We start from the raw sequence: 20662 nt of genomic DNA on the forward strand, positions 1-20662 counted from the left end.
CTTCCCCTCCTCCTCACAGCGCCTCCGCCTCCCTCAGCGCCGCCGGAGCCCCGCGGCCGCCATGTTGCGGCCCCCCCCGCTCCTCCTCCTCCTCCTCGCCCGGTGCTCCGCGCCCCGCCGCTTCCTCTCCGCCTCCCGGCAGGGGCAAGGGCAAGGGCGGGCGGTGGGCTCGGTGCTGAAGACGCCCAAGGTAACGGCTGCGGGGAGCAGGGGGGCGGCGGGGCCGAGCTGTGATGTCCCGGGATGATGATGAGGTCCCGGCGCTCAGCTCTCCGTCCCCCCCGCCGTAGGGCACCCGCGACCACCCCCCCGTGCAAGCGGCGCTCCGGGAGCGGCTCCTCGGCTCCGTGGTGGCTTGCTTCAAGCGGCACGGGGCGGCCGCCATCGACACCCCCGTGCTGGAGCTGAGGGTGAGGGGCCCCGAAGGGCTCGGGGATGCCGTGGGGACCGGGGAGGGCTTGAGGGGGTGCCCCGGGGGGCAGCGGGGGCAGCTCCGCTTTGGGGCAGCCCCGGCTCCGCTTTTGGGGCTGCAGAGTCACCGCTGTGGGGTTGGGGTGCTCCTCCGTCCCCTGCCCTCCATCCCCTGCCCTCCTGCTTTAGGGGAAGCTCAGCCTGGTCCCTGCCCGTCTTTACTTTCCTTCGCCTCCTCTGACAGTCACTTTTTTTTTTTTCGCTTCTCCCTAGGAAACGCTGATGGGGAAGTACGGGGACAACGCGAAGCTCATCTATGAGCTACAGGATCAAGGTGGAGAGATGCTGGCCCTGCGCTACGACTTGACTGTATCCTGCTATAGCCTCCGCTTTTGGTGGCGGGGATAGTGACAAACTGAGGGCACTGCCACCCAGCCTACTTTAAAGGTGTTAGGCAGATCGTCCTTGTCCTCACCTGTCTGCAAATCCCAGCTTTTTCCCATCAGGATGAACTAAACCTCCTTCCCTCTAGCTGGTGGACGTCCCATCTGGTCTTTTATCAGTATGGCCCCTGCCTCAAATCACCTCCCAGTCAGTCCAGTATCTCCAGCAAAGCTGCCCTTTCTTCCCTACTCTGTGGCCATGCATCAGGATGCTCCACACTACTGCTTGTAGCTCTTGGTTGTTGCAGTCCCCACCTCTGTGCCCTCTTGTCCTGGCTGTGCCACCTTCCCAGTGCTGTGGTACTTGTGAGAGAGCAGCAATGTTTGCTGCACATAGAAAGCAAGCATCCATCCTGGGGCAGCTCCATCTCCGCACCTCACCTAAAAGCTCTCTTCTTTATCATGTGCACTATATGTTGAATTTTGTCTGTATTGCACCTTAAGAGAGCAAAATGACCTAGTAAAGACCTGTGTCTGCAGGGTGCTGACATACTGTGATTAGGAAGAAGGGAATGGAGTTGTCCCTTTGCTGTCATTGTTCTTATGACAGTGGTACTTGTTGTCAGCCAAGGCTGTTCAGAGATTTGTTGGGGATCTGGGAGCAAAGTTAGATGAAGACAAGGAGCTTTGAGGTTCAGCTTTCTGCAGCTCAGAGGATCTCCCTATTCCTGTCCTTAACTCTCTGGTCCCAGGTGCCCTTCGCTCGCTACTTGGCAATGAACAAGATCACCAACATCAAGCGCTACCACATCGCTAAGGTGTACAGGCGGGACAACCCGGCCACGACCAGGGGCCGCTACAGGGAGTTCTACCAGTGCGTGAGTGTTGTGGCCTGCTGAAAGGGGAGCGGGGACAGGGCTGCTTGGGAGGAGAGAGCTGGGAATTGGTGCGGACTGCTGGGCCATACCAACGGCCTGTGCTCAGCTGCGGGGCCGGGTGAGGTGCCTGGCTGAGCTGCGCCTGGAGCAGAGGCCCTGCACAGCCAGCCTGCAGCTGGGGTAGTGCTGAAGCAGCGAGAACTCAGTGCTGAACAGGACGGCAGCTGAGAGACAGATTTCAGCCACAGTCCAGCTACACCAGAGTCTGCCTCTACTTGTGCCTCAGGATTTTGACATCGCTGGCCAGTTTGACCCGATGCTTCCTGATGCTGAGTGCCTGAAGATAGTGCACGAGATCCTGAGTGACCTGCAGCTTGGGGACTTTCTCATTAAGGTGAGACCAGAGCCTGGTGGTTTTCACACGCTTGCCCCTTCTTTTCCTGGCTCCAGGGTGCCATGGGATTGAGACACCAGCCAAAAGGCACAAACAGTCTTCAACAGCTGCAGCTTTTAGCATCCCTTGGGCAAGGGCAAGGGGAAGCTGTGTTGGGACATCTTTCCTCAGCTAAGCATGCTTCTCCGTTCCCCAGGTCAATGACAGACGAATTTTGAATGGTGTGTTGGCCGTTTGTGGCATCCCGGAGAGCAAGTTCATAAGTACGTGCTCAACCATAGACAAGCTGGACAAGGTAAGCATTGTGCTCTCAGGGCAAATCACTTCCAGTCCCAGGGGCTGGATGGCTTTGGCTGGGCACTGTCATGGCTATTCTCATCACAATAATTAAGCCACTGGTGTTTGTAAAGGACTTGGAGAGCTCTTAGGCTGGTAGCAGTGGCCAAGAATAACACCTGGCAACTTCAGTGATCTTAGTTGATCCCTGTGAGATGGATGCAGTGATCTGTGAAATTGCTCACCAAAAAGCGTGTTATCTTCCCTCACATGTTCTGAATATACATGGGCTGATAGAGATGGTGGGTGACGAGAGCGTTGGGTGGTGATGGGTGTTCTTGTTTTGTAGGTGCCCTGGGAGGAAGTAAAGAATGAGATGGTCGGAGAGAAGGGGCTCTCCCCTGAGGCTGCAGATCGCATTGGGGAGTACGTCCAGCTTCACGGTGAGCATGGTGGGATGGAGCCTTTGTTCCTCCCTGCAGCCTGCTCCCTTGGGCTCCTGACGAGTGCAGCTGCTCTCTGCCAGGCCAGGCAGGGGCTGGTGTGCTTGGGGCAGGGACGGAGGGAGCGAAGCAGCACATGCAGTTGGCTGGGCCCATTGTTGCAGGTGCTGCTGTGCTGGCAGATGTGAGGCATGACTTGTTCCCGCAGGTGGCCTGGACCTGATCGAGCAGCTTCTCCAGGACCCAAAGCTGTCCCAGAACAAGCTGGCCAAGGAGGGTCTGGGGGACATGAAGCTGCTGTTTGAGTACCTGACCCTGTTTGGCATCACAGGGAAGGTGAGGAGGGGCGGAGGCAGGAGGGGTGCTGCTCTGGTGTCTGGGCAGCCCCGAGCGTGGCACTGAGGGGGCTTCCCTTGTGTCCCACAGATCTCATTTGACCTGAGCCTGGCGCGAGGCCTGGACTACTACACAGGGGTGATCTTTGAGGCTGTCCTGCTGCAGCAGGAGAATGACCATGTGGAAGATCTGGTCGGCATTGGGAGTGTGGCCGGAGGCGGTCGTTACGATGGTCTGGTGGGGATGTTTGATCCCAAGGGACGGAAGGTGCCCTGTGTGGGGGTCAGCATAGGGATCGAGCGGATGTTCTCCATCCTAGAGCAGAGAGTGAAGGTAGGTGCTGCTGGCAGTGTGTCACATGGGGGAGGGCTCTAGGAAGCAGTCTGTTACTTACTACAGAGCTCTACAGTGTTCAAGAAGAAAGGATTTGAGGGGAGAGGGTGGCTCATCTCATGCCTGAATGTCCATGCAGAAGAAAGAGCCCTTTTCTCTCCTGTAGCCCATCAAGTTGCAGTCACGGGCAGCATTTTGTAGCAGAAACAACAGAAGTATCATAGATATCCCCTGACTTCTCATCCATTCCCTGAAGTTTGTTCCCAAGTCACTTTAATTGTCTCGTGCTTGTGAAGCTTTCTGTCCTGAAATTATAAATTCAATAATATCTGTGGCACTCATTCTATAACAGGAAAGTCAGTTGGGAAATTTACCACCCTGCATTTATTTCTGAGCTTGTGATTCATAGTAAGTGAGGCTGAGGCAAAGTGTTTGCATCTGAAGAATCAAAAGATAGATTAGAAAGCAGTGCAGCTCTCATCTAGGATGGAGGAAAGCCAAGGTCCCACGGATACAGCAGGACACAGTTAGATAGTGTGTCAGAATGCAGGTGCACTGGAGGACTCTGCTCAGTAATATTCAATATGATCAGGCAATGATCAGGCTTTAAATATTCTTGTTTTGTAGAGCTAACAGCTGAGGACTTAGGTCAAGTGAGATGACCTAGGTGAGCTTCTGCTGTGAGCTTCAGATTGCCTCAGAGCCAGTGACTTCCATGAGTGTGTCTGTCCCTGCAGGCTTCTGGAGAGAAAGTTCGAACGACTGAGACACAAGTGCTGGTGGCTACACCTCAGAAACGCTTACTCAGTGCAAGACTGAAGCTAATCTCTGAGCTATGGGATGCAGGGATCAAGGTAAAGTAAGGATGCGGGCTTGGTGCTGTAAGTCACCAGGGAGGGAGAGTCTCAGGGGGGAGCTGGAGCAGCTATACTAACTCCACTAGCTCTCTGTTCAAGACTGTGGCCTGCCTGAGATCTAGCAGGCAGAGAAGGAAGGCATCTGAGTGTACTGAAGGCAGTCGTTTGCTCCAGGAGTAATGAGGCAGAGTTTTCCATGCAGTTTCACTGCCTGCAGTTTTGCTACAAGATCCATCAGAGCAAGCTTTGCATCGATGATTCACTGCTGCTTCCTTCTAGGCAGAAATGCTGTACAAGAAGGATCCTACACTGCTGAAACAGCTGCAGTATTGCGAGAACATGGGGATCCCTCTTGCTGCCATTATAGGAGAGCAGGAACTGTCAGATGGAGTTGTCAAGCTGCGAGATGTTGCAACAAGAGTGGAGGTGAGGAGAATGCCTTTCTACACCAGGTTTCAAAAGTGCTTCCAGCAATTGCTGAAAGGCTCTGGGTTTTCGCTCAGTGACGGTGTTCTAATGGCGAGCTGTATCACGGGCCTGACAGATAACTGCTCCCCCCTGTTTGCTTTGCAGGTTGATATCCCAAGAGAAGGGCTTGCCGATGAGATCCGAAGACGGCTGGAGCCCTAGCACCCTTCTGGCCAGAGCTGCTTGCCCGACCTGCCGCACAGCTGGAAACCCCAGCGCCCGCTGATTCCTGCTGAGGTCCGGCCGCCCTCTGCCCACCTGGCAGCGCTGCAGCAGGCTGTGCCAGGAGGGAGCATGGGGGTTCTGAAATGGTTCTGACATGGTTCAGAGATCACGGACACTGCGGTCCTGAGGCGTGCGGTGCCAGCGGGGGCCCTGCCATGTCCCCACAGCGGGGAGACCCAGGAGGAGGGGGGGACCAGAAGGCCTTAGGGACATGCCCCGGGCAACAGGCGAGCCACACGCGTTGTGGGGGCACTTCTGGGGCTGGGCCGAGCCCTTCTGTGGTGTATTTTTTTTTTTTATTAAAAAAATAAAATAAAACTCGGAGAAGCGCCGCCTCTTGGCCTCCTCAGCTCCGCCCGGTGAGGCGCGGCGGCGGCATTGCGCAGGCGCGGCCATGGCGGCTGAGGCGGCGGCGGCGGCGGTGCGGGAGCAGGCGGAGGCAGTGCGGAGGCTGAAGCAGGACGAGGCCGACCCCGAGCGGGTGCGGCGGGGACCGAGGAGGCTGAGGGGGGCCGGGGCCGTGTGTGTGGGGCGGGCGGACGGGCGGGGGGGGAGGCGGTGTTAGAGGGACCAGGCTCCGGTAACGCCCGGCTCCCCTCTCCTTCCCTCCGCAGATCGCGAAGGAGGTGGCGAAGCTGCTGGAGATGAAGGCGCAGCTCGGGGGCGAGGAGGGGAAGCACAAGTTCGTGCTGAAGACCCCGAAGGTAACGGCCCGCAGCCCGCTCGCTTCGCCTCGCCCTGTGTGGGGCCGCCTCGTGTGTGTACAGCCACCCCCGGCCTGTGTGTGCCGAGCATGGGCGGGCAGCACCCACCGGGCCCGTGCTCTGCCCCTTTTTGCTTCCAGCAGTGAGGCGGTGGGAGAAGGGGGATCAAAATGACCCCGGCAGCACCAAACCCTGATACCTCACTAACCAAACGCTTTGCAGTGCTTCTCTGAGAAGCCAACCACCAGCTGGCAGGATCAGTTTTGGTCAGTCTTATTCATAGCTGCCCAGTATGAGGTCTCCTCTCCAACTGGGTTCTTCTCTTTGAAGGAAGGTCATGACTTGCGTTGCTCCAGTGCTTTTAGGATCAGAACTTCAAATTTATTGTAGCACTGACCCCACTAGTGCCCGCAAGGATCCTCAAGCTGCTCCTGTTCATGCTAACCTTGGCAGAGTGGGTCAGGCTGCTGCAGGCCGGGTGAGCACGCAGTGCTGCAAAGTGCTCCAGGTGCCTGGAAGCCTTGCCAGGAATGCTCAGAGAGCTCACGGCTTTTGGTTTTGCCTTAGTCTGTAAGAGTGGGGTCATCCCGCTTATGGATACCTGCATCCCACAGCTGCAGGTATCTCTCTGGCCTCTTCTGGCAGAACCTTTCCTTCAGTGGCAGAACGTCTGAGAAGAGCGTTCGTAATGCAATTTATGCTGAAGTTCTTTTGTATCCTGGATGTTTCAACACCAGCAGCTGACCAGAGACCAGCTGTGCTTTCATGCTGTGGCACAGAGACAGTTACTAATATATATAAATGTCACTGATTTAAAGGAAGTGCCTCAACACAGTCGCACTGTCCGTTTCCTTTATCACATCTTTTGGCAACTGTAACTGTGGTGTGAGACCTGGGAAGAAAGAATATCTCACTGTTAAAGATGCAGGGAGAGGATTTTGCAGCTCTGTGAGCATCAGGGGAAACAGCTTGGGTTTCCAGCCTCTCTCAGCTGTGTCAGTGCGCTGCTGAAAGCAACCCTTTGCTGTTCAACCTGCAGGCTCTCTCTGCTTCCTCCTGTCTAACCGTTGGGCCCTGGAAAAATGAAAGTGAGAGGTACAGTTAACTGACAGTTATGTGAGTTACTGAAAGCTTGGAGGTGGTCACTGAAACAATTTGGTGACTATTAACAGTAATGAAGATTAAAAGGGAGCCCATCCCAGTGAACTTCATAAGTATCGTGCTTTGGAAATTTGGTTTCTCTGTGGGTGCTCTGGAAAGCATAAAGCTGTTCCTTATTCCAAAACTTCACAGTATTGCCTGTCCTCCTATTTCCACCTCTCTGGATGGCTTGTTGTGTAAGGCTCTGGCTAATGCTGCACATGAATCGGAGCTGTGGACACGTGCTAGCTGCGTTGTCATCCTTGAAGGTGCTGAACTGTCTGGGTGTTGGATCCATGTTAGCTCCTCTGTTTTGTACATAGTGAAACTTCTGACATATTTCAGGTGCGCAGACTGTAGCAGATCTCATCTGAGTTGTGTCCTAATGTTTTCCAATGCTGCTTTTTAACCCCTGTACTGGTATCTGGTGAATTGATCCGATCTCTAGCTTGGTAAGCAGTATGACAGATTCTTCACGTCACCTCTCACATCTGTCTGCCACTGCATATCTGTAAGCCAATGTCTCATTTGCTTTCTTTTTCCTTTTCTTATCCCAGGGCACGCGGGACTACAGCCCCAAACAAATGGCCATTCGTGAGAGAGTTTTCACTGCTATCATCAACTGCTTCAAGCGCCACGGAGCAGAAGTCATTGATACGCCAGTGTTTGAGCTGAAGGTGAGTTGAGCAAGAGCACAGCAAGTTGGCTGAGCTGGTGGGGATCCTGCAGGTGAAAGCAGAGGGCTGAGTTTTTTCCATCTCCTAGCTGTCCTTCCTTTCTGTCCTTGTTCTGTGTACTCTAGGACTCTTCCCCTGTTGCTGAAGACACTGTTTGTTCATGTGTCTTTTTTTTTTTATTTTTTTTTGTAGGAGACGCTAACAGGGAAATACGGAGAAGACTCAAAGCTCATCTATGATCTGAAAGATCAAGGAGGAGAGCTGCTGTCCCTGCGCTATGACCTGACTGTATCCTGCAACAGCCAGTGCTGGGGGGTTTCGTCATCTTTGCTGCCCTCTTTTTGGGACAGTGCTGCCCCAAGGGCAAGGGAGGAGGAGGGTTCTGACCCTATACAGGCAGGGAAAGCATGAGCAGCTAGTGTGGTGTAGCGGGCACAGAACCATCGCTCAGTTATATACTGTCCATTGTCTGTGTTAGGCAAAGTAACACTTTGTGTGTGGAGGGAAGAGAAATTTGGGTGGGGTTTCTTCTACAGGAACCCAGACTAGGGAGTGAGATGTACCCCAAGGCAGTGCTGGGAGATGCCTGCAGGGGCACCTGTTCCTGTGCCAGTGGCAGAATGCGTGGGCTGTATCTTGGACAGCTGTGCAGACCCTGCAGCGCTGTGGCCAGGCGTGCTGTCTGGTAGCTGTTGCTTTGCCCCAGGGACATGTGCTGAACTGTGCTGGGCATTGGGAAGATAGCGAGGCTGCAGCGCTGCCTGTGACTGATAACTGGGTGGGGTGATCCCTCTCTATTCCCATCCTTAACTCTGTGGTCCCAGGTGCCCTTCGCTCGCTACTTGGCAATGAACAAGATCACCAACATCAAGCGCTACCACATCGCTAAGGTGTACCGGCGGGACAACCCGGCCATGACCAGGGGCCGCTACAGGGAGTTCTACCAGTGTGTGAGTTTGGCCAGCAGCAGGGCTGCTGCTCTGCGGGTCTCTAGGCTGGGCAGTGGTTGTAAAGACATAGGACCGAAGGCTGTGTTATCTTGCAGTCGCCTTCCCTGCGGTGGGAAACTCATCTTCTCATTCTTTTCCCTTTTTGGGGTTGAAAAGCAGCTTGAGAGTGGGAGAGACTGATGGTCGTAACACAGGGCGCTGCCATATCAGGGAACTTTGCAATGTAACCCCCAGATGTTGGGTGTGCTTTGCACTGTGGAGGAGGGTAGTTCCTTACTCTATCCCACTGTGCTTGTCAGCCTGGTTGAGGGAACGAATTTCCTTCTGATCCCAAATGTGGCAGCAATTGAACTTTTGTGTGTGTGAGCAAGAATGCATGAGCCAGGTGAGTCACTCAGCCACAGCACCCGTTGCTTCCATCCCATGCTTAGTCCAGCTTTATTTCAAAGGAAGGCAAAAACCCTGAGACCTAATTCCAGAACAAAGAATTCAATTTCCTCTGTGGCTTTCTCAGTGTGATAGCCCTGAGGAATGGATTTGTTCCACTGTACTATCACAGTCCCCAGGGCATCATATCGCAAGTAAATTCTTAATTGAGAATATTTCCATTTCTTCATACAATCCCTGTCTATACCTTCCAGCTTTGGACCTTGGTGAAGGCCCATTTTCACACAACTTGGAGTCTTTGCTTGCTGTCTCATTTGAAGGAGCATTCTAGGATCATCTTAGGCTAGCTGCAAATAGGCTAAAACTTACTTGTGTCTGACAGCTTACTTTTCCTTGTGCCAGTGCAGGTTATTAAGTGGTAGCCGTTATCCCTTGACACTGATTCCTTTCCTTTCCCAAATGAACATTTTGGAAATGTTGAGAGCAACCTTCTCCTCCCTGGGCTGGTTAGATAAAGTTCTGTTGCTTTTCTCTCCTTGGAGATGCTTTACTTCGCTGCTCAGCCTCGTAGCTTTTTTTTCTGCACCTTTTAAATATAACTGACCAGCCCTCCACTGGGTTTTCCCAGTGAGATTTCACCTGTATGATGGTAGCAGCATTTTCCTGGCTGTACCAGACCTTGCCCAACTTCCTTGGGGATTGCATCAGCTTTCCTCACACTCAGCTGATTGGAGAATCGACAGATGCAATTTCATCTCTTTCTTCCTCCATTGCCCCAATTTATTTTGGAAGCTTCTTGAAACCATGTTGAAATTTACTGAGTCGCAATGCATTCCTGTGTTCCTAATTGTTCTTTTACTCAAGATGTGATTGAAAGCTGTGTGTTTGGGGATTTGTAAATTGGGGTGGAATAAGAGGTCTCTTTTTGCTTCTTTTGTTTTTCTTTTCTGAATGTTGATGACTTCTGTTGTATTATTCCCACTGTGTGCCTGGTCATTAACTTGATTTGCTTGTATATTAAAAAAAGAAAAAAACAAAACATCATGGGGATCAAGGAAAAACATTTGGCATTTAGGTCATACCAACTAACAAGTAGTTTTCTCCTCCCCTTCCTGGTTCCTTTGTTCTATTTATTTGCTATTGATGATCTCTGCTGTCTTCTTTTTTGTCGTTTTTCACAACATCTCTGTCGCTTTTTGTAAACAAACTGCTGTTAACAGCAGAGTGGAGGCTGTGTGGCTGCAGTCCTCTCTGCTGTGCTGAAATGCTCTCTGCCTTCTCTTGTTCCTCAGGATTTTGACATCGCTGGCCAGTTTGACCCCATGATTCCAGATGCTGAGTGCCTGAAGATAGTGCACGAGATCCTGAGTGACCTGCAGCTTGGGGACTTTCTCATTAAGGTGAGGCTGGAGCTGGGTCCTCGGACAGGTTCCTTTGTGCTGCAGTAGGAAGCAGTGGCTGCTGTTTGTGATTTTACACAACAGCACCTGTTCCTACTCTACTGCACACTGAGGCGTGTGATCCAGATGCAGAAATCATCTTGCCTCTCTGCCTTCTCATGGTGTCTATACTAACGGCTTGGACTTCATCTGAGGCTCCCCTTTACATGGGAATTCAAGTAGGTTTCCTGAGGCCATAGTTGGCAGAGTTCTTTCTCCTCAACCGTGGTCCCCTACAAAACGCCCAGTGCAAAGTAACAAGGTGACTGCCACGTTCACTGCCTGCAGTGAAATACAGGCTCTGGCCCAGGATCCCTGCGCTTGTCCCAGCTATTAATGCCCCCTTAGGACGAACATCTGTGTGTGTGCACTGTGTAGTTTGCAAACTGCTGCCTTCCCACCAACTTGGGGGAGTTGAGTGGTGTGGGCTGGGTGCTGCACTCCCGCCTGCCTGCCCCTGAACCAGATGAGCTGAAGCATTGTGCATAGGAGCTGCCTCTCTAGATCAAGTCCAGCTAGTTTGTGTTTGGCCAGCGGTATGAGCAAATCTATTTGAGGATGAGCAGGCATCTCTGCAGAGGGGAACAGCAGAATAACCTGCCTGCAGTGGAGAGGGCTCCATGGCTTCTGTGAGGGACTCTTTGGTTGATATCAATGCTGGAGGGTTACAACCTCCTGAGCAGCCTTTGTTTCTGTCTAATTTAACTGTAGACGCTCTCACTACCCATGGAATTTTGAATTCAGCTAAGCCTTTGGCCTCAATTACCTTCTCTTACAGAACATAATTAAACCATGGAATTGACTTCACTATCAAAAGAAGTAAAAGGAAAGAACATCTCCTAGTAAGGTTTTAACATAACCAGATGTCCCTTTGTTCTTGTACTGAGGGTGCAGTGTAACATACTGCATTCATCTCCTCAGTCTGTGGTCTGTTCCTGAGCTGTTTTTACATATCCACCCATGAGGTGATTCATAGGCCCTTGTACTGGGTTCACGTGGCAAGGTTTTGGTAGCGAGGGTGCTGCAGGAAGAGATCGCAGGTGGGTATGTGCTGAAGGAGGAAGCTGCAGCATGTGGAGAGGAGCCCACACCGCAGCAGGGTGTCTGGCAGGAACTGTGGCCCTGTGGGGGTCCGTGCTGCAGCAGTCCCTTCTGAAGAACTGTGGGAAGAGACAAAGTGTTATGGACTGACCACAACCCCCATTCTCTGTCCATGTGCACTGCTCATGGGGATGGTGGTGGGAGGTAGAAGAGTAAGGAGCGAAGCTGAGCCTGGGAAGGAGGAGGGGTGGAAGAAAGGTGGTTCTAGTTCTGTTTTTGTTTCCCTCTATCCTGTTCAATTTTTAAGATTAAGTTACATTCATCTTCCCCAAGAAGTGCCTGCTTTGCAGGAATGGGGAAGAGACAGAAATTACCCAGAAACAATGACGTGAGGGGGGGGAAAAAAAAAAAAAAGCAGCCTCCCTCTAGGCATGCTTATTTCAGGTAGACTGTAATATGGTTCTTCCACCATCCCTTGCTCCTCTTTGCTGTTCCATCTGAGTAGTCTGGCTTACCATGTTCTTGCCAAACTCTTTTTCTCACCTTCCCTCTATCAGTTCCTAATCTACAACAAAATTTTACCCCCTTCTGACTGTGGCTTCTTGAGTGTCTAGAGAGGCATGTTGGCAGAGGCTTTTGAAAATGCAGATAGCTGTATTTATTTTTTTCACCACAGATTTGCAACAGGAAATAACTTACACATCAGAACATCAGAGTGTCTGGGGCCCGAATTTCCCATGGGGTTAGGATGACTGCTAGATTCTCTTTTTTGTGCTTAAAATTAGAGAGGAGAGAAACTTACCTGAAGCATCTGCTTGAGCTCATCGTAAGTGACTTTTTCCTTGTCTCCCAGGTCAATGATCGGCGCATCCTCGATGGGATGTTTGCAGTTTGTGGTGTCCCAGACAGCAAGTTCCGAACAATCTGCTCCAGTGTTGACAAACTGGATAAGGTATGGACTGGAGCTCCGGGCTTCTGGAGTTCCTGTGAGTCTGTCCAGGTCTGTGAGAACTGTCCAGAAAATGCTGATAAACATCAAGCTGCCCATGTGAGCCCCTTCACCCTATGCATTGAGAGGGAAGGGAGGCACACCAGGCAAGTCAGTCACATAGCAAAACTGGATTCTGCACTTCCTTCAGCATCCTTCCTAGCATCCCACAGCGTCCTGAGAGATGGAAAAGAAGGGAGGGAAAATAGCTCTGCATATGGGAGGTTCAACATCCCAAATTTTAGCTTTCTTAAGCTGCTACTGCTTATGAATCTAGGTCATGGAAACCTGCCCCCAGACTAGTCCAGGGCATTTAAAAGATTTTTCAAATACAGCAGGTTCGGCTCTGGCAGTGTGAGGAATCACAGTTGTATCCTGGAACCTTTGCTAAAATTTCACACCTCAGTAGCAAGGCAAAAAAAAAAAACTGACGTAAAGGGAAAATCTCTGCCCTTCTCAGGAGTAGAGAATTGCAATCATAAGAGGTGGATGTATGAGACACTGAGCTTACAGGTGACAATGCTGAGACAAATGGACATCCCCAGGTGGCAATGCTGCTGAAGTTGTTTCGTTATCCAGTTGTTTTGTTGTGCTGTCTGCAAGCTCATGCTGTTCTTGGCTGGTAACGTGATGTCTGCTGAGAGCACAGAGCCTGCATCACGTGCACATTGCTGGCCGTGCTGTGCATGAGCAGGGTGTCACTGCGCAGCATGTGTCTCCAGCTGTTTTGAGGACCCTCAGGAGATAGTCCCACGTAGCTGCATCACAGAGGCAGCAGAGGGAAGTGAGGCGGACCTGTATGGGCGAGGTTTCCATGTTCACCTGGAGGTAGAGATCTGAGGTAGAGGAAAATGCTTGGAGTGAGAAAGAATAGGAAACTAGAAACACGGAGCTGTAAAATACCACCAGCAGCACTTCTGCCTCCTGCGCAGGGGAAGGGTGGTCAGTTTGGTACCGCTCTGTATTGTGTGTGTCCCCACAGCACGTCTTCACACTCATCTGTTGCTACCATCAGTGCAAGGATGTTATTGCTAGGAACAGGGCTCCAGGGCTGGCCTGGACCGCACAGCATCCCAGCAGGGTGCACACAGTCACAAGGAGGACATTGCTCAGTGCCATAATCTCTTCCCAGTGCTGTGAGACCGTAGTAGCCCATCCCATGTCTCCTGGTCGCTTCGTTCACACTTGTGCTGATTTGGACTTGTAGGACGGGTTTGGTTTTTATGAACGTGCTGTATGTGGACATCGCTGTCTTACTCTAGTTTGGTGTGATGCAGAACAGCCCTCTCTTTGTACAGCTGTTCCTGTAAGAGACGAGGCAGCAAGTAGGTACAACCTGTGGGTTTATGCTCACCACGCTGCCTCAAAAGCACTGACTGTAGTGTTGGACTCTTAAGGGATTCAGACCCTTAAGCGGACTTCTGGGAGGAGGGAAAGATGCCAGTGTAGGAAGAGCTCTTTATCTGCAGCCAATCGTCTTTACTATAGGCCCTAGTCAGGCACAAGAATGCTGGACAGATCAGACTATAAATGTGTTTACAGTCCTCCACTGAAAGCTAAGGAAGAGGAACCTTAAAATGTAGTGCCACGTATAGACTCAGTTTTCTTGGCTCGGGATCCAAATCAGAATTTCAAGGGGAATTTCAGTGTCATCAGAGACATGTGGGACACAGTTTGTGGGCTGATTGCTTAAAGGAGTGCTTATAGCCTTCCTGTTGGATCCTGTTAAACCAAGTGACCTGGTCTGGCTTTGATCAAGGCCTGATCAGGCCTTGTCTGATGATTGATTGAAGTCAGGCAGAGGAGGCCTTAGTCAAAGTGCTGTTAGCAGTGAGATGTATTGCAGAGGCATGACTTGTAGGTGTAGGTTTGGGGTCTGTGTATGCATGGAAGAACAGCAGGAAGGGAGGACTGGGCTTTTCTTGGATGGCGTAATTTCCTCGTTATTGTACCGAAAGGCTGTGTTTTAACTTAGTGCAGCCGGATGCTGTCATGGCTCTGCTTTCCACCTTGCTTGGTGGGAAAGCTGTTGCTTATCCTGCTTACATTGGGCTTTTGTATCATCCAGCCATCTCCTCACAACTTTCCAGGTGGTGGGCATGGCCTGCAACGCTTCCTTAATTGGTGATTGTGACTGTACCTAACCATGGAAATCACAGCAGCAAGACATCTCACAAACTCAGTACAAATGTCTAATTCTGGCCAGATCACTAAACCAAAATGTTTGTCCTGCGGCTGTCAGGATTTCGGGCAGCTTTGGTGACTGCAGGGTTAGGATAGAAAAAGACTGTGCAGTGGTATGAGAAGTGTAGTTAGAAACATGCCCTGAGAGCATTTGACTTGCTGCTCTTCTTGTGCACCTTTTAACCACCCTGAGGGAGCTGTGCAGTGTGAAGATGGGTGAGGGCGGATGTCTCTTCACTTCTGTGGGACGGTATTACCAGAGGCATTCCTCAGGAGAGGCTGTATCCCTGGGGCAGTGGCTCATGTTCTTCTCACCCCACACAGGTGCCCTGGGAGGAAGTAAAGAATGAGATGGTCGGAGAGAAGGGGCTCTCCCCTGAGGCTGCGGATCGCATTGGGGAGTACGTCCAGCTTCACGGTGAGCACGGTGGGATGGAGCCCTTGTCCATCCCTCATGATCCTGACGAGTGCAGCTGCTCTCTGCCAGGCCAGGCAGGGGCTGGTGTGCCTGGGGCAGGGACGGAGGGAGCGAAGCAGCACACGCAGTTGGCTGGGCCCATTGTTGCAGGTGCTGCTGTGCTGGCAGATGTGAGGCATGACTTGTTCTTGTAGGTGAGGCATGACTTGTTCCCGCAGGTGGCCTGGACCTGATCGAGCAGCTTCTCCAGGACCCGAAGCTGTCCCAGAACAAGCTGGCCAAGGAGGGTCTGGGGGACATGAAGCTGCTGTTTGAGTACCTGACCCTGTTTGGCATCACAGGGAAGGTGAGGAGGGGCGGAGGCAGGAGGGGTGCTGCTCTGGTGTCTGGGCAGCCCCGAGCGTGGTGCTGAGGGGGCTTCCCTTGTGTCCCACAGATCTCATTTGACCTGAGCCTGGCACGAGGACTGGACTACTACACGGGGGTGATCTATGAGGCTGTCCTGCTGCAGCAGCAGAACGACCACGTGGAGGACCCGGTCAGCGTTGGGAGCGTGGCCGGAGGCGGTCGTTACGATGGTCTGGTGGGGATGTTTGATCCCAAGGGACGGAAGGTGCCCTGTGTGGGGGTCAGCATAGGGATCGAGCGGATCTTCTCCATCCTAGAGCAGAGAGTGGAGGTAAGTGCCTTGATGCTCAACTAAGCACAGAGAAAGAGTAAGGATTTACATTCTCTGTGTGTAACTGTTGGAGAATTTTGCACAGCTTTAATGTAGCAGAAATTAAGGATTTGTTACATATCTTTATAGAAAATAAGGTTAGTTTATATGATTTTAACAGCACTTAATCAGTACATAAGCATCAGTCAATTAACACAGTGATCTAAAGGAATTTGCTACAATAGCAATAGAAACTTTGTTAAAGATTTATGAACGGCAAGGTTCACACAAGGTTTAATGGAGGATTTAGGTTTCTAAAAGCAGTAATGTGCTTCCAAAATACCCCTCTTAGAGTGAATTTCTCACCCTTATCCCTTGTCTGCATTTGCCCACGGACGAGCTTGTTCCTCAAGGAGTCAGCCCTGGGATGCACATCACATCAGGGGTGCCCTGAGAGGTGGCTTTGGCTAAAGGGGTGTTGCGTTAAGGGTGTGTAGTATGTGAGTCACGAGGTTCAGAAAGGACCCCCTTGCTTTCTAAACTCCTCAGAGAAGAGCCTAGGTGTGGCTGGATCCAGTCCTAGTCCCAGACTTGGTCAACGGTTTATGTCTGGAGGATTATGAGTATAGCCAATTCATAGAGTCAACGTCTGCCTGTTTCAGAGCGCTGCCAAGGACTTTCACCGTGACAGTTTTGCAAAGTTGAAAATATAGGTAATTTATTAAGGCATCAGATATCACAGATTCAGGATTGCTGTTAATAAATTCACTTACTGCAATAACTGAACTCAAGTTAATGGTTCAGTGCTTTAGTTATTAATATTTTCCCAAGTAGTATCCGACAGAGTCGAAGGCAAAGTCTTACCAAGAGGTGTCCCTGCTTGGGAAGGAGAGAGGTCCAGGCCTGTCAGCCCATCTGATAATTGGAGTTCTCATCCTCTAGATCCTCAAAAAGAGGTTTCTGAATAGCAGATTTATACTTTTGGTGAGGTGGGACTGAGTCATTCACCATGTGATTGGCCCTCAGCAAGGCTTGTTGCATTGTTTGGTGGAGAGGAAAAGGGAGGTGAGACCAGCAGGTTGCAGATCTCCAGCAATTGCAGATCTCCAATGGTTCTGTACTTTTGCCAGATGAGCAAGACATACATGTTAATCAATCCACATTCCTGCGTGTTAATTAAATCACATTCCTGCTCAAGCCCAGTCTCAGCAATCATCTGATTTACAGTCACTCAGTATTTCAACACCACCAAGCCTGGCAGTATTCTACAGGGGGAGATCAAGGGTGCAGCCCACTGCTGTCCCTTGAGAGCTCAAAAGAATTCTTGCTTGGGATCAGTATTTATAGGATTGCAAAGCCATTGCCTTTTGATTAGTAATTTTCCAGGTTTTCAGGTCTTTTGTTTACAGTTCGTTTAGGAATCAGGTTGTACAACCCTCCTTCCCTTAGCCCTTAATCATGTCTTTGTCAATTAGTAACAGGGGTGTGAGGCAGCCCTCTGTAGATAACAAAGGAATGATGTCAGAAAAGAAAAGGCTTTCACTTTCCTATTTATTATGTGAAGTGCTTGACCCATAGGCAAGCTCAGTTTTCTTACCAGGCTGTTTCCTGGAATGAACTCTCCTGGGTTTCCATTGTTAATGAGCTGTCGATGAGGGTTCCAGGCGTGATCCCACTGAGGCCTGCTGTGGCTTACAAGCCTGAGCAAGACTTTTACTACTAAAAGTGCAGGAGCAGAGTGTACCCACCACAGTGACCCAGTCCAGCAAATGCTTAAGTGAGTCTTCTTTGCTGCTGTCTTTGTTGGAGAACTCAGAGAGGCCCCTGCTGAGCTCTACAGCAGGAGGCAGAACCAGGCCACGATCTCCTGTTTCCTCTGGCCTGGAGATGATCCCTCAGGGTCTTGCTGGGACACGACCTCTCTTCTGGCAGCCCCCGGTACAACTTGTTCAGTTGCAGCCTGACTCCTCGGTCCTGCCAGATGCCTTCGTGCTCCCCACTGCATTAAGCATCCATGAGGCCACACCACCTTCATGGCAAGCCAGCACTGCTCTGCAAGGCTGGTTGGCAGACCACAGTCCTGCACGTGTGTCCTGTTGAAGGCACTGCAGAGACCAGACGTGTTGGATGTCCCAGGGTAGGGGGCGCAGCCCTTCTCGCAGGGTCCCAGGTACATTTTTCCTGTTCCTCTCTCCTCAGAGCTGCTCCACTAGTTTGTTCTTCTCAGTCCTGTCCAGTGGGTGTTAAATAGGTCTTATTTGGCTCTCAAAATACAGCCATGTGTTTCCCTCACCCAGAGCCCTGTTGTGGGGAGATCTCTCTTGGCAGACACAACTGGGATTTCTAAGAGGAAACTGAATTCTTCCCCCACAACCTCTGGTCCTTGCCAGGTTTGGTCCTCTGCAGCTGACCTTTTAAAGACTTAACCCTTCAGAGAGAGCAGAGGCAGGAAGGTGCTGCTTTGAGTACCCAGCATCTGCCATGGGAGCAGGTGGCTCCTGACAGTCCGGGAGCACCTCAGTTCGCTGCTGTTAACCTAACCTGTAGTTCCCAACCGAGCTGTAGAGTGGCTCTGTGCAGCTTCCACAGGGCTTGCTGCTCCTTAGCCACTCAGAGCAAATCTCTAAGAGGCCACAGGCCTTTGGGTGTGGAGGAGCAACCTCTAGGCAGAAGTCGACAGGGAAATTCCTCATTCTCAGCATGTTCTCCAGCTTGTGCATCACAGGAGGGAGACTGGGCTAAGCCCCCAACATGGAACAAGCACAGAGAGTGAGATTCTGGTCTAGGATGGGGTCTCTGGGGTCTTGCCTGACTCTCCAGAGTTTATGCTGTTCATCCCACTGATCCAGAGCCTCTTCACTGCTAAACTGATGGGCTTGAGGTGGGGACCCTTCTTGCTCATAGGGTCTCAGGTATGTCCGTGTATATCTGTGTCATCTCTTGAGTCTTGTCCCCTCTCTAGGCCTCTGAGGAGAAGATCAGGACAACAGAAACACAGGTGCTGGTGGCCTCTGCCCAAAAGAAGCTCCTTGAAGAGCGGCTGAAGCTCATCTCTGAGTTATGGGATGCTGGAATCAAGGTATGACCAGGCAATGGCCAAGTCAGGAGCTGCCTGATCTGCTCTCTTATGCCAGGAATGGACCAGACCTGGGTTTTCTGTGGGAGGAAGGGGTCACAGGGAGATCATGGGCAGCAGATTGCCTTCCTGGATTGAGCCTGCTTCTTCTCAGTGTCCCAGATGAGATGTTCTCCAGTGGGGGCTGGGTGGTGCAACTTGGTTAGCCCTGTAATACTGTAGGTGATGCTCTGGCTTTGTCTGCTCAGGACAGATTCCCAAAGCAGGCAGCGCTTCAGCCTCTGCTGTGTGGCGGCTGTGATGCCACTTCGAACAGAAAACAAAAAGTGCAGAGCCTTGCAAGGAGGAGAAAAGTCTGGGTGGAAACATCCCAGAGGCTGAAGACAACCTGCGTCAGGGCCCTGCTCCTGCTGCAGGCAGTCTCCCTTGGCTGGACAGAGGAGAATGGGTGCTCCACAGGGCTTCTGAGCTGCTAGGGACACCGGAGGTATCGGCCCTAGTCAGGTGTAGACTGGAGCTGATGACTTTGTGTTTTCCCAGGAGCAGCACTGTCTTCTGAGTACCTTGGAGCTGTGTTATGTTACTCATTAGTTGCAGTGCCCTGCCTTGTCTGTTAGCCAGTCTGTGCGTACATCCACAGCCACCAAATGGCAATGATGAGACTGGCCCAGAATGCCAGGGGCTGTGATGATGGGGTGCAGAGAAACAGGCCCGTGCTGAGTACAGCACTGTGCTCTGGTTCCATTCCAGGCAGAAATACTGTACAAGAAGAACCCCAAGCTCCTGAATCAGCTGCAGTACTGCGAGGAAACGGGCATCCCCCTTGTTGCCATTGTGGGAGAGCAGGAGCTCAAGGATGGAGTTGTTAAGCTGCGGGACGTGGCAACCCGTGAGGAGGTGAGTGAGGCTCGTGGTGGCTTGGAAGGGGAGTGATGGCTGCTTACAGCTGCTTACCTTCCCTCCCAGCTCAGGCAAACCCTCCAAACCTGGCCGTACCCTGTCCAGTTGCAGTGCAGAGGGTGCTTGGCGAGGTGGATGGGCAGTGCTTGCTCTCACAGGGCTGCATTCTGCTCTGTGTATGGTGCTGCTGCCTCCTCGCCCCATAAAGGGACTGGTGCCATGACGGTGGGATCTCATGAGACAAGAGGGCCACAAATGGGGCGTGGGACCAGAGAAAGTCACCCAGTGACAAGCTGCTTGTGTTGTATTTATGGACCTTTGTGCTCTCCCGTGTAGGTCAACATTCGCAGGGAGAACCTCATTGAGGAGATCAGGATGCGAACAAGTCAACTTTAAAGCCCGCGTGGACCTGTCTACTTGTTCATTGGACTCTGGCGGACAGATTTCCTCCTCTAAATAGCAAGTTGGTCGTCTCCTTCACCAGGCCAGGTGGCAGCAAGTGCAGGGTCAGGGGGAGCCTTTGAAAGCTGTATTTATTCTCGTTTTGTGTGCTCCCTTTCCCAGCGGGAGGAGAGAGGCTACACTGACTCCTACAAAATGCCCTGGCTCTTCAGTATGTTGCTGGAAAGATGTTTTGCAAGTGGCTCTGGCACACCATGGCCTCCCGTCTGCAGTTGTTACCATGACACGTGGAGCCCCGCGCTGTCAGCAGACCCCAGGCTTTTGGCTGCAGCTTCTTGTGCCCTTCATGTCGAATAAATGTTCAGCCCAGCGCGTGGCTGCAGGGAGCTGACCTTATCCCAAGCCAGCGGTTCCAAGAAACAATAAATACTCTGCCAACCCCCTCCCTTGCCTTCTGTCCCTACTTTCTGCCTCGGGCGGGGATTTGCTCACCTCTGGGTGAGAGCTGACTTTCAAAGGCCAGGGTGGCAGCTCCTTGAGCTGTGCTGGCCCCAGCGCCATGTGGGGAGGACTGAAGGGGAAGGAGCCACGTGGAGGCCGTGCCTCAAACACCTCCCCTGGCCGCGGGGCGAGCTCTGGCCCGCCTCCTGCCCCGCTGGGGCCATTGAGCTGGTTTTTTATTTGCCACTTGCAT

The 20662-nt window shown here is 51.9% G+C and overlaps 2 protein-coding genes across 5 annotated transcripts; both read left to right on the top strand.

Moving 5' to 3' along the window:
* Window positions 1–13: 13 nt before the first annotated feature.
* On the top strand, window positions 14–5016 carry LOC309883680 (histidine--tRNA ligase, cytoplasmic-like). Of its 2 annotated transcripts, XM_082771944.1 has the most exons (12): window positions 15–190; window positions 291–410; window positions 685–780; window positions 1547–1672; window positions 1959–2066; window positions 2263–2361; window positions 2692–2785; window positions 2994–3121; window positions 3212–3454; window positions 4192–4308; window positions 4591–4737; window positions 4885–5016. In XM_082771944.1, the coding sequence occupies exons 1-12, from the start codon at window positions 62–64 to the stop codon at window positions 4939–4941; spliced, it is 1464 nt and encodes a 487-aa protein (XP_082628070.1). In that variant the 5' UTR covers window positions 15–61; the 3' UTR covers window positions 4942–5016. The 2 variants fall into 2 exon arrangements, with proteins under 2 accessions (XP_082628071.1, XP_082628070.1); XM_082771945.1 differs by lacking the exon at window positions 291–410 and having other exon boundaries at window positions 14–190.
* Window positions 4893–20413, top strand: LOC309883679 (histidine--tRNA ligase, cytoplasmic). Of its 3 annotated transcripts, none has more exons than XM_082771942.1 (13): window positions 4893–5016; window positions 5619–5708; window positions 7406–7525; window positions 7718–7813; window positions 8350–8475; window positions 10155–10262; window positions 12196–12294; window positions 14839–14932; window positions 15151–15278; window positions 15369–15611; window positions 18553–18669; window positions 19417–19563; window positions 19903–20413. In XM_082771942.1, exons 2-13 carry the CDS (start codon window positions 5649–5651, stop codon window positions 19960–19962), a joined length of 1398 nt encoding a protein of 465 aa, XP_082628068.1. In that variant the 5' UTR covers window positions 4893–5016; window positions 5619–5648; the 3' UTR covers window positions 19963–20413. The 3 variants fall into 3 exon arrangements, with proteins under 3 accessions (XP_082628068.1, XP_082628067.1, XP_082628069.1); XM_082771941.1 differs by lacking the exon at window positions 4893–5016 and adding an exon at window positions 5297–5485; XM_082771943.1 differs by lacking the exons at window positions 4893–5016; window positions 5619–5708 and adding an exon at window positions 7280–7300.
* Window positions 20414–20662: the final 249 nt, after the last annotated feature.

This window comes from Aythya marila, assembly GCF_965140915.1.
Source record: "Aythya marila genome assembly, chromosome: 14".
Lineage (NCBI taxonomy): Eukaryota > Metazoa > Chordata > Aves > Anseriformes > Anatidae > Aythya > Aythya marila.

Bases quoted from the DNA above. Each gene is read 5' to 3' on its own strand.
- LOC309883680 (XM_082771944.1), top strand. From the start codon at position 62: ATGTTGCGGCCCCCCCCGCTCCTCCTCCTCCTCCTCGCCCGGTGCTCC. The intron at 411-684 runs GTGAGGGGCCCC...GCTTCTCCCTAG, and splicing joins CCCCCGTGCTGGAGCTGAGG to GAAACGCTGATGGGGAAGTA. The intron at 3,122-3,211 runs GTGAGGAGGGGC...TGTGTCCCACAG, and splicing joins TGTTTGGCATCACAGGGAAG to ATCTCATTTGACCTGAGCCT.
- LOC309883679 (XM_082771941.1), top strand. From the start codon at position 5,399: ATGGCGGCTGAGGCGGCGGCGGCGGCGGTGCGGGAGCAGGCGGAGGCA. The intron at 10,263-12,195 runs GTGAGGCTGGAG...CTTGTCTCCCAG, and splicing joins TTGGGGACTTTCTCATTAAG to GTCAATGATCGGCGCATCCT. The intron at 15,612-18,552 runs GTAAGTGCCTTG...TCCCCTCTCTAG, and splicing joins TCCTAGAGCAGAGAGTGGAG to GCCTCTGAGGAGAAGATCAG.